This window comes from Protomyctophum parallelum, assembly GCF_964188405.1.
Source record: "Protomyctophum parallelum genome assembly, chromosome: 8".
NCBI lineage: Eukaryota > Metazoa > Chordata > Actinopteri > Myctophiformes > Myctophidae > Protomyctophum > Protomyctophum parallelum.
The window spans coordinates 40,704,269-40,716,768 of record NC_139703.1 but is presented as its reverse complement, the minus strand read 5'-3'; the positions used below and the strand labels follow the sequence as shown (position 1 = coordinate 40,716,768).

The 12,500-nt window shown below is 49.4% G+C and overlaps 1 protein-coding gene across 1 annotated transcript in view; it reads right to left on the bottom strand.

Moving 5' to 3' along the window:
• cfi (complement factor I) overlaps positions 1-12,500 on the bottom strand; it is a gene marked incomplete at its 3' end in the record, with an annotated part of 31,974 nt that overhangs the window by 3,086 nt on the left and 16,388 nt on the right. Inside the window, exons 8-13 of the mRNA XM_083771162.1 lie at positions 11,397-11,417; positions 11,054-11,184; positions 8,147-8,250; positions 3,490-3,594; positions 2,991-3,166; positions 2,095-2,199 (exon numbers count right to left, since the gene is read on the bottom strand). Of these exons, the coding sequence (XP_083627288.1) occupies positions 2,095-2,199; positions 2,991-3,166; positions 3,490-3,594; positions 8,147-8,250; positions 11,054-11,184; positions 11,397-11,417 (642 nt within the window). The remainder of the gene's footprint in view (positions 1-2,094; positions 2,200-2,990; positions 3,167-3,489; positions 3,595-8,146; positions 8,251-11,053; positions 11,185-11,396; positions 11,418-12,500) is intronic.

The following is a 12,500-nucleotide window of genomic DNA, read 5'->3' as shown; positions in this document are numbered from 1 at the left end:
AGGGAACACCAACACTGAACACCAACACTGCATTACTCTGAGTCTAGTCTGGCGTTAACAGACTGTTGCCTCTCACGATTTCCAAACGCTTCCGTCGTACAGTCTGGAGCAACGGAAGAGCTGTCATGACTCAACTATAAAGCGGAGGAGGAGCATTCCTCGCCACTTCCGTTTCGTCTTTACAGTCGCACACATTTATCCTAATATGAATAGAAAACATCTAAACATGTATAGCTTGTTGCTTAGCAGAAAAGGAAATACAAAAATAAGCTCTAAACATATTTTAAAATGTCCAGACTCTATATAGCATTCCTTACTCAGCTCATGGGGCTGTAGGTCCAGACTCTATATAGCATTCCTTACTCAGCTCATGGGGCTGTAGGTCCAGACTCTATATAGCATTCCTTACTCAGCTCATGGGGCTGTAGGTCCAGACTCTATATAGCATTCCTTACTCAGCTCATGGGGCTGTAGGTCCAGACTCTATATAGCATTCCAATTTACAATTTAGGCATTTAGCAGACGCTCTTAATCCAGAGCGACTTACATTAAGCAAGAACAAAAAAAGCATGGGAATACATCACATAAAAACATTTATCATGAAACATGCGTAAGCTAAGAAAGTAACAGTGGAATATCTATATAATGAAACTATACATATAAACTATACATCTATACTATGCTATACATATGTACTATGACGTGCTTTGACTACATACAATGCAATTATAGTGCTGTCTACATAACATGCTATAAGTCTGTATCAAATGCTATCTAAGTCTACAGAAATGCTATGGGCCATGATGGAGTCTGAAAAGGTGGGTTTTCAGACTACGGCGGAAGATTGCATTCCACAGTTTTGGAGCCAGAAGGGAGAAGAGTTTTGGACGTGTGGAGCGTTGTCTCTGCGTTGGCTGATCTGAGTGCGCGGGAGGGTTTGTAGGGTTCGATCATACTTGCAAGATATGGGGGAGCCATACCTTTGGTTGCTTTGAATGCCAGCATCAGAGTTTTGTATTCTGTGCGGGCAGCGACCGGGAGCCAGTGGAGGGAGCGGAGCAGGGGGGAGACATGTGAGAATTTTGGCTGGTTGAAGACCAAGCGAGCTGCAGCATTTTGGATCAGCTGGAGGAGGGAGTTACAATAGTCGAGTTTTGACAAGACAGTAAGACTGTTGTCTGGATTAGGAGCTGGGCTGATTCCTGGGTGAGGAACGGAGGAACATTCAGTTACTCAGCTCATGGGGCTGTAGGACCAGACTCTATATAGCATTCCTTACTCAGCTCATGGGGCTGTAGGACCATCTCATGGGGCTGTAGGACCAGCTCATGGGGCTGTAGGTCCAGATCATGGGGCTGTAGGTCCAGATCATGGGGCTGTAGGACCAGCTCATGGGGCTGTAGGTCCAGATCATGGGGCTGTAGGTCCAGATCATGGGGCTGTAGTTCCAGATCATGGGGCTATAGTTCCAGATCATGGGGCTATAGGTCCAGATCATGGGGCTGTAGTTCCAGACTCTATATAGCATTCCTTACTCAGCTCATGGGGCTGTAGGTCCAGCTCATGGGGCTGTAGGTCCAGCTCATGGGGCTGTATGTCCAGCTCATGGGGCTGTATGTCCAGCTCATGGGGCTGTATGTCCAGCTCATTGGGCTGTATGTCCAGCTCATGGGGCTGTAGGTCCAGCTCATGGGGCTGTAGGTCCAGCTCATGGGGCTGTAGGACCTGCTCATGGGGCTGTAGGACCAGCTCATGGGGCTGTAGGACCAGCTCATGGGGCTGTATGTCCAGCTCATGGGGCTGTAGGTCCAGCTCATGGGGCTGTATGTCCAGCTCATGGGGCTGTAGGACCAGCTCATGGGGCTGTAGGACCAGCTCATGGGGCTGTAGGTCCAGCTCATGGGGCTGTAGGACCAGACTCTATATAGCATTCAGAGATTGTAGAATAGTTGTCTGGGGACTAAAACCCTGAACACCAACACTCGGGTCTGAAGCCTCCTACAGACAGACAGACATGTCTGAAGCCTCCTACAGACAGACAGACAGACAGGTCTGAAGCCTCCTACAGACAGACAGACAGACAGACAGGTCTACCTGCACACATCATTCCAGGTCTGAAACGGTCGTCTTTGTAGAATCTCTGACAGTCTGGGATGAGAGACACGTTGGCCCACAGCAGGACGTCGGCTCCCTTCCCCTCTGAGCGCACGCACGCACACACACACACACACACACACACACACACACACACACACACACACACACACACACACACACACACACACACACACACACACACACACACACACACACACACACATTGGATCACCCTCCCTTGGACTCCAAGTAAAAACTATTTTCCTATTCCATTCCTGACGGTCCCTTAGCCTTCGCTACGCCTGTAAGGTCGTCGAAGCTACGGCGAGGGCTACGGGCTAAGATGGAGTTTACCTTTGTTGTGTCTCCATAGAGATGCTACAGGGGGTATTTTAGTACCTTTGTTGCGTCTCCATAGAGATGCTACAGGAGGTATTTTAGTACCTTTGTTGCGTCTCCATAGAGATTCTACATGAGGTATTTTAGTACCTTTGTTGTGTCTCCATAGAGATGCTACATGAGGTATTTTAGTACCTTTGTTGCGTCCCCATAGAGATGTTCCATGAGGTATTTTCGTACCTTTGTTGTGTCTCCATAGAGATGCTACAGGGGGTGTTTTCGTACCTTTGTTGCGTCTCCATAGAGATGCTACAGGAGGTATTTAGTACCTTTGTTGCGTCTCCATAGAGATGCTACATGAGGTATTTTCGTACCTTTGTTGCGTCTCCATAGAGATGGTACAGGGGGTATTTTGGTACCTTTGTTGCGTCTCCATAGAGATGCTACATGAGGTATTTTCGTACCTTTGTTGCGTCTCCATAGAGATGCTACATGAGGTATTTTCATACCTTTGTTGCGTCTCCATAGAGATGCTACACGAGGTATTTTCGTACCTTTGTTGCGTCCCCACCCAGATATGCTACAGGAGTGGTTAGCGTTGAACAGCTCCGTGCTCCAGGGCACGCAGACGGCGGTGACCGCGGGGTTGTCCAGGAAACACGTGTCCTTGCCCGGCAGCTTCTCCAACTCCACCAGCGCGATGTCGTTCTCGTACGTGGCAGGGTTGTATCTGCAGGACACGAGAGTATGATCATTAATAATAACACAGTTATTTAATAACTCTATGTCGACATTATTGTTCTAAATACATCTCATCTTTTCTGAAGTGGGACTCTGAACCCTACCACAGACAGACAGGCAGACAGACTGACAAGACAGGCAGGCAGGCAGGCAGGCAGGCAGCCAGGCAAGACAGGCAGGCAGGCAGACAGGCAGACAGGCAGGCAGGCAGGCAAGACAGGCAGGCAGGCAGCCAGGCAGGCAGCCAGGCAGGCAGGCAGGCAGGCAGGCAGGCAGGCAGGCAGACAGACAGACAGACAGACAGACAGGTACCTGGGGTGGATGTGGATGGATTCAACTGGTACTATATCCGTTGTTTGCTGGGCTTTCTTCTTCCTCCATAAAGAAATCTTCACAAAAAAAAACCGAGGGTCCTGGCTGGAAATAATAATAATAATATCATTATCATTATCATTATCATTATTATTATTATCATTATTACCACAAGTAAGATGCTCTGAGGGAGACCTAAAGGTCAGTAAGATGCTCTGAGGGAGACCTAAAGGATAAGATGCTCTGAGGGAGACCTAAAGGATAAGATGCTCTGAGGGAGACCTAAAGGTCGCTGAAACAACAGGTCTGGGAATGTCCATATATGGACTTTTTTTAATTGATGTTTTGGGGCCAGGTAGGACATAAAATGTGTTAGGCCAGGTGGGGCCTCTGGCCAGCCCAGTTAGGGCCCAGGTAGGGCCCAGTTAGGGCCCAGTTAGGGCCCAGTTAAGGCCCAGGTAGGGCCCAGTTAAGGCCCAGTTATAGGGCCGGGCATACATTTTCGGGCCTGTTGAGAACGCTAGTTTTCGCCAGGCTGCTGGGCGCGGCTGCACTAATAACTTTGGGGAAGGCCAGGCTAGAGTTTAAATGGACAGGTATCAGTCAAAAGGGTTAACAAAAGGGCCTTTCTGTGTGGAGTTTGCATGTTCTCCCCGTGTCCCCTAGGGTACGTACCCTCACATGTTCTCCCCGTGTCCCCTAGGGTAGGTACACTCACATGTTCTCCCCGTGACCCCTAGGGTAGGTACCCTCACATGTTCTCCCCGTGTCCCCTAGGGTAGGTACCCTCACATGTTCTCCCCGTGTCCCCTAGGGTAGGTACCCTCACATGTTATCCCTGTGTCCCCTAGGGTAGGTACCCTCACATGTTCTCCCTGTGTCCCCTAGGGTAGGTACCCTCACATGTTCTCCCCATGTACCCTAGGGTAGGTACCCTCACATGTTCTCCCCGTGTCCCCTAGGGTAGGAACCCTCACATGTTCTCCCCGTGTACCCTAGGGTAGGTACCCTCACATGTTCTCCCCGTGTCCCCTAGGGTAGGAACCCTCACATGTTCTCCCCGTGTCCCAGAGGGTAGGTACCCTCACATGTTCTCCCCGTGTCCCCTAGGGTAGGAACCCTCACATGTTCTCCCCGTGTCCCCGAGGGTATAGGCACCCTCACATGTTCTCCCCGTGTCCCCTAGGGTAGGTACCCTCACATGTTCTCCCCGTGTCCCCTAGGGTAGGTACCCTCACATGTTCTCCCCGTGTCCCCTAGGGTAGGTACCCTCACATGTTCTCCCCGTGTCCCCTAGGGTAGGTACCCTCACATGTTCTCCCCGTGTCCCCTAGGGTAGGTACCCTCACATGTTCTCCCCGTGTCCCCTAGGGTAGGTACCCTCACATGTTCTCCCCGTGTCCCCTAGGGTAGGTACCCTCACATGTTCTCCCCGTGTCCCCTAGGGTAGGTACCCTCATATGTTCTCCCCGTGTCCCCTAGGGTAGGTACCCTCACATGTTCTCCCCGTGTCCCCTAGGGTAGGTACCCTCACATGTTCTCCCCGTGTCCCCTAGGGTAGGTACCCTCACATGTTCTCCCCGTGTCCCCTAGGGTAGGTACCCTCACATGTTCTCCCCGTGTCCCCTAGGGTAGGTACCCTCACATGTTCTCCCCGTGTCCCCTAGGGTAGGTACCCTCACATGTTCTCCCCGTGTCCCCTAGGGTAGGTACCCTCACATGTTCTCCCCGTGTCCCCTAGGGTAGGTACCCTCACATGTTCTCCCCGTGTCCCCTAGGGTAGGTACCCTCACATGTTCTCCCCGTGTCCCCTAGGGTAGGTACCCTCACATGTTCTCCCCGTGTCCCCTAGGGTAGGTACCCTCACATGTTCTCCCCGTGTCCCCTAGGGTAGGTACCCTCACATGTTCTCCCCGTGTCCCCTAGGGTAGGTACCCTCACATGTTCTCCCCGTGTCCCCTAGGGTAGGTACCCTCACATGTTCTCCCCGTGTCCCCTAGGGTAGGTACCCTCACATGTTCTCCCCGTGTCCCCTAGGGTAGGTACCCTCACATGTTCTCCCCGTGTCCCCTAGGGTAGGTACCCTCACATGTTATCCCTGTGTCCCCTAGGGTAGGTACCCTCACATGTTCTCCCTGTGTCCCCTAGGGTAGGTACCCTCACATGTTCTCCCCATGTACCCTAGGGTAGGTACCCTCACATGTTCTCCCCGTGTCCCCTAGGGTAGGAACCCTCACATGTTCTCCCCGTGTACCCTAGGGTAGGTACCCTCACATGTTCTCCCCGTGTCCCCTAGGGTAGGAACCCTCACATGTTCTCCCCGTGTCCCAGAGGGTAGGTACCCTCACATGTTCTCCCCGTGTCCCCTAGGGTAGGAACCCTCACATGTTCTCCCCGTGTCCCCGAGGGTATAGGCACCCTCACATGTTCTCCCCGTGTCCCCTAGGGTAGGTACCCTCACATGTTCTCCCCGTGTCCCCTAGGGTAGGTACCCTCACATGTTCTCCCCGTGTCCCCTAGGGTAGGTACCCTCACATGTTCTCCCCGTGTCCCCTAGGGTAGGTACCCTCACATGTTCTCCCCGTGTCCCCTAGGGTAGGTACCCTCACATGTTCTCCCCGTGTCCCCTAGGGTATGTACCCTCACATGTTCTCCCCGTGTCCCCTAGGGTAGGTACCCTCACATGTTCTCCCCGTGTCCCCTAGGGTAGGTACCCTCATATGTTCTCCCCGTGTCCCCTAGGGTAGGTACCCTCACATGTTCTCCCCGTGTCCCCTAGGGTAGGTACCCTCACATGTTCTCCCCGTGTCCCCTAGGGTAGGTACCCTCACATGTTCTCCCCGTGTCCCCTAGGGTAGGTACCCTCACATGTTCTCCCCGTGTCCCCTAGGGTAGGTACCCTCACATGTTCTCCCCGTGTCCCCTAGGGTAGGTACCCTCACATGTTCTCCCCGTGTCCCCTAGGGTAGGTACCCTCACATGTTCTCCCTGTGTCCCCTAGGGTAGGTACCCTCACATGTTCTCCCTGTGTCCCCTAGGGTAGGTACCCTCACATGTTCTCCCCGTGTACCCTAGGGTAGGTACCCTCACATGTTCTCCCCGTGTCCCCTAGGGTAGGAACCCTCACATGTTCTCCCCGTGTCCCCGAGGGTAGGTACCCTCACATGTTCTCCCTGTGTCCCCTAGGGTAGGTACCCTCACATGTTCTCCCCGTGTACCCTAGGGTAGGTACCCTCACATGTTCTCCCTGTGTCCCCTAGGGTAGGAACCCTCACATGTTCTCCCCGTGTCCCCTAGGGTAGGTACCCTCACATGTTCTCCCCCCCCGCCCCCCCCCCCCCCCCCCCGAGAGACCCGGAAAAGAAACCCCCCTTAATTTTCCTCATAGACTTTTCAGAAAGTATTTATTTAAAGATGTTTACGCCGCGGACAAAGCCAACTCTTGTTGTGACAAATCATGACAATAAACACAATGCCAAAAAGTTTTGGGCCAAACAAAGAATTGTTGTTTTTCTTCTTTCAAAATATTGTAGATCTGCTATTTTTCAATGGCTAAAGCATAACGTAATGCTGACACCAAAAGGGGTTCCCGCCCAGAATGTAGTGTACTGTAGTAGTGGTAGTACTGTGGTAGTACTAGTGTATAGTGTATAGTGTATAGTGTATAGTGTATAGTGTACACCAGGGGTCCTCAACTAGAAATGATGAAGGTCCACAAATATTTTTTTGAATAAGACCGAGGTCCGGTCCCATGCGCGGCGTCCATCGGAGAGCGGGGCTCTATGCCCGTTTAGTATGGTCAAGCCAAGCTTATACAAATCAGATCCCCTTCCACCCAACCAATAATAGGGTGCAGAGTGAAGGCCCGGAGTGGAACTCCAAATCAGGCCGGGAGTTTACAATTTTACAATTTACAATTTAGGCATTTAGCAGACGCTCTTAATCCAGAGCGACTTACATTTAGGCAAGAACAAAAGCATGGGAATACATCACATAAAAGCATTTATCATGAAACATGCGTAAGCTAAGAAGGTGACAGTGGAATATCTATATGATGAAACTATACATACACTATACATAATAAACTATACATATTCACTACTATGCTATACATATGTACTATGGCGTGCTATGACTATATACAATACAATTATAGTGCTGTCTACATAACATGCTATAAGTCTGTGTCAAATGCTATCTAAGCCAACAGAAATGCTATCTAAGGGGTTACGCCCTGGCAGGCCACACTGTGCGTGCGCACGGCGGAATTTTGGGGGCCCTTGGGGGACATTTTGGGGGCCTTTGCAGCAATTTCACATGAAACATGTACCATCTGATGTTATTTATATTATTAACTTCTTCCCTCCATTAACGTAAGACACACAATGTAGTTGTGCTGCAGCAACACTGCCTGAATTGAATTGAAATTGACTGTGGCTGGCCTGGCCTGAGCTTAGGAGAGATTTTTTTTTGCTGGCCTAATAAAATATATATATATAAAATATAATTTGCCTAGGGTCCGCAGAGAGGTGGTCCGCGGTCCGGTCGTGGACCGCGGTCCGCCAGTTGAGTACCCCTGGTGTACAGTGTACAGTGTACAGTGTATAGTGTATAGTATAGTGTATCGTAGTGTACACTGGCTGTATAAGTACGCTACCTGACACAGTGAGCGGCCGTCAGGACCCAGCAGCCTCCGATGTACGCTCCTCCACAATCTATCTTCCTTCTCTCTTCGATGGCCACCTGCCACTGGATCTGAGTCTACAATGGGAAAATGGTAAACCTGGCAACCTGCCACTGGATCTGAGTCTACAATGGGAAAATGGTAAACCTGGCAACCTGCCACTGGATCTGAGTCTACAATTTACAATTTAGGCATTTAGCAGACACTCTTAATCCAGAGCGAATTACATTAAGCAAGAACAAAAAAGCATGGGAATACATCACATGAAAAGCATTTATCATGAAACATGCGTAAGCTAAGAAAGTAACAGTGGAATATCTATATAATTAAACTATACATATAAACTATACATCTATACTATGCTATACATACTATGACGTGCTATGACTACATACAATGCAATTATAGTGCTGTCTACATAACATGCTATAAGTCTGTATCAAATGCTATCTAAGTCTACAGAAATGCTATCTAAGGGGGTGGGGTAAGTGCTATGGGCCATGATGGAGTCTGAAAAGGTGGGTTTTCAGACTACGGCGGAAGATTGGGAGTGATGCTGCAGTTCTGACTGCAGTGGGAAGTGCATTCCACAGTTTTGGAGCCAGAAGGGAGAAGAGTTTGGGACGTGTGGAGCGTTGTCCCGGTGTTTTTAGTGAGGGTACTTCCAGCTTCCCTGCGTTGGCTGATCTGAGTGCGTGGGAGGGTTTGTAGGGTTCGATCATACTTGCAAGATACGGGGGAGTCATACCTTTGGTTGCTTTGAATGCCAGCATCAGAGTTTTGTATTCTGTGCGGGCAGTGACCGGGAGCCAGTGGAGGGAGCGGAGCAGGGGGGAGACATATGAGAATTTTGGCTGGTTGAAGACCAAGCGAGCTGCGGCATTTTGGATCGGCTGGAGAGGCTTAAGTGCACATGCTGGTAGGCCAGTAAGGAGGGAGTTACAATAGTCGAGTTTTGACAAGACTGTTGTCTGGATTAGGAGCTGGGCTGACTCCTGGGTGAGGAACGGTCTAATTCGTCGTATGTTATAGAGTGTGAACCTACAGGATCGAGTGACAGCTGTGATGTGAGTTTTGAACGAGAGCTGACTGTCCAGGACAACACCAAGGTTCCTGGCTGTCAGGACAGACGTTACCAGGGCGTTGTCTACGGAAATAGTTAGCTCCCGCATAGGGCAGGACTTAGCTGGGAAGACGAGAAGCTCAGTCTACAATGGGAAACACAACCTGTCACTGGATCTGAGTCTACAGTGAGAAACACAACCTGCCACTGGATCTGAGTCTACAGTGAGAAACACAACCTGTCACTGGATCTGAGTCTACAATGAGAAACACAACCTGCCACTGGATCTGAGTCTACAGTGGGAAACACAACCTGTCACTGGATCTGAGTCTACAATGAGAAACACAACCTGTCACTGGATCTGAGTCTACAATGAGAAACACAACCTGTCACTGGATCTGAGTCTACAGTGGGAAACACAACCTGTCACTGGATCTGAGTGTACAGTGGGTTAAACACAACCTGTCACTGGATCTGAGTCTACAATGGGTTAAACACAACCTGTCACTGGATCTGAGTGTACAGTGAGAAACACAACCTGTCACTGGATCTGAGTCTACAATGGGTTAAACACAACCTGTCACTGGATCTGAGTCTACAGTGAGAAACACAACCTGTCACTGGATCTGAGTCTACAGTGGGTTAAACACAACCTGCCACTGGATCTGAGTCTACAGTGGGAAACACAACCTGTCACTGGATCTGAGTCTACAGTGAGAAACACAACCTGTCACTGGATCTGAGTCTACAGTGGGTTAAACACAACCTGCCACTGGATCTGAGTCTACAATGGGAAACACAACCTGTCACTGGATCTGAGTGAGTCTACAATGAGAAACACAACCTGTCACTGGATCTGAGTCTACAGTGGGTTAAACACAACCTGTCACTGGATCTGAGTCTACAATGGGTTAAACACAACCTGCCACTGGATCTGAGTCTACAATGGGAAACACAACCTTCCACTGGATCTGAGTCTACAATGGGTTAAACACAACCTGTCACTGGATCTGAGTCTACAGTGGGAAACACAACCTGTCACTGGATCTGAGTCTACAATGAGAAACACAACCTGTCACTGGATCTGAGTCTACAATGAGAAACACAACCTGTCACTGGATCTGAGTCTACAATGGGTTAAACACAACCTGTCACTGGATCTGAGTCTACAGTGAGAAACACAACCTGTCACTGGATCTGAGTCTACAATGAGAAACACAACCTGTCACTGGATCTGAGTCTACAGTGGGAAACACAACCTGCCACTGGATCTGAGTCTACAGTGGGAAACACAACCTGTCACTGGATCTGAGTCTACAATGAGAAACACAACCTGTCACTGGATCTGAGTCTACAGTGAGAAACACAACCGGTCACTGGATCTGAGTCTACAATGGGAAACACAACCGGTCACTGGATCTGAGTCTACAATGGGAAACACAACCGGTCACTGGATCTGAGTCTACAATGGGAAAATGGTAAACGGTGCCTTTTATATATAGCGCCTTTATCCAAGGCGCTTTACATAGATTGTACATTACATTCACCCATTCACACACACACACACACACACACACACACACACACACACACACACACACACACACACACACACACACACACACACACACACACACACACACACACACACACACACACACACACACACACACAGACAGACAGACGGTCAGACAGACAGACAGACAGACAGACAGACAGACAGACAGACAGACAGACAGACAGACAGACAGACAGACAGACAGACAGACAGACAGACGGACAGACGGACAGACGGACAGACAGACAGACAGACTCACTGGTTTTGCTGGTATTCCTCCCACAACTCTTTTAACCCTTCGGGGGTTCTCCTCTTCGTCGTCTTCGACATCCTTGTTTGGGATTCCACACTTCAGCTCTGACTCTATAGTCAGTCTGCTGTGGATGGTCTCTGACGCACGCACGCACGCACACACACACACACACACACAGTGTATTTATTGATAGATGATGTAAAATACAACCCATGTGTATTATATCTCATATTTATTATATAATGTAAACTACATACCATGTGTATAATATCTCATATTTATAATATAATGTAAACTACATACCATGTGTATAATATCTCATATTTATTATATCATGTAAAATACATACCACGTGTAGGTGAAACGTGCTCTGCAGAAAAGGGGGAAAACAACAACAGAAACATGATGTGTCATATCGTCATACCGCCATATGGTCATATGCCGGTATGACGATATGACCATATTGTCATATCGTCATATCATCATATCATCATATCGTCATATCGTCATATCATCATATCGTCATATCGTCATATCATCATATAATCATATCATCATATCGTCATATCATCATCATATCATCATATCGTCATATCATCATATCATCATATCGTCATATCATCATATCATCATGATCTTTTCCTAGAGTTGGACGGAATTATTTAGATCAAGAGTTATTCAAACGTTTTTTAAGATTTTCGATCTCGTCGCCTAAAATGGGGGGACGGGGACGGGGGACGACGACGACATTGTCGATGATGTCCCAACCAGGAAATAACATTGAATGTTGCGCAACAGACGCTCCCAGCCTGTGGAGCGACAGACGCTCCCAGCCTGTGGAGCAACAGACGCTCCCAGCCTGTGGAGCGACAGACGCTCCCAGCCTGTGGAGCAACAGACGCTCCCAGCCTGTGGAGCGATGCAACAGACGCTCCCAGCCTGTGGAGCGACAGACGCTCCCAGCCTGTGGAGCAACAGACGCTCCCAGCCTGTGGAGCGACAGATGCTCCCAGCCTGTGGAGCAACAGACGCTCCCAGCCTGTGGAGCAACAGACGCTCCCAGCCTGTGGAGCGATGCAACAGACGCTCCCAGCCTGTGGAGCGACAGACGCTCCCAGCCTGTGGAGCAACAGAAGCTCCCAGCCTGTGGAGCGACAGACGCTCCCAGCCTGTGGAGCGATGCGATCGGTTTTGATATCGATATTCTCCGTCCTTTATTAATCAATCTCCGTCTAGGGCATCACACGTAATTAATTAATGGGACGGAGATCTCCGTCTGGGGCCAATAAGTCATTCTGGGCGGGAACCCCTTTTGGTTTTAGCATTATGTTATAGCTATTGAAAAATAGGAGATCTACAAGCTCATAGGAGCTTGTAGGTCTGCTATTTTTAGAAAAATCGAAGAACCACTGACATAGAAACATAGCTTTTTCAGAAAACGGTCAGGATTTAG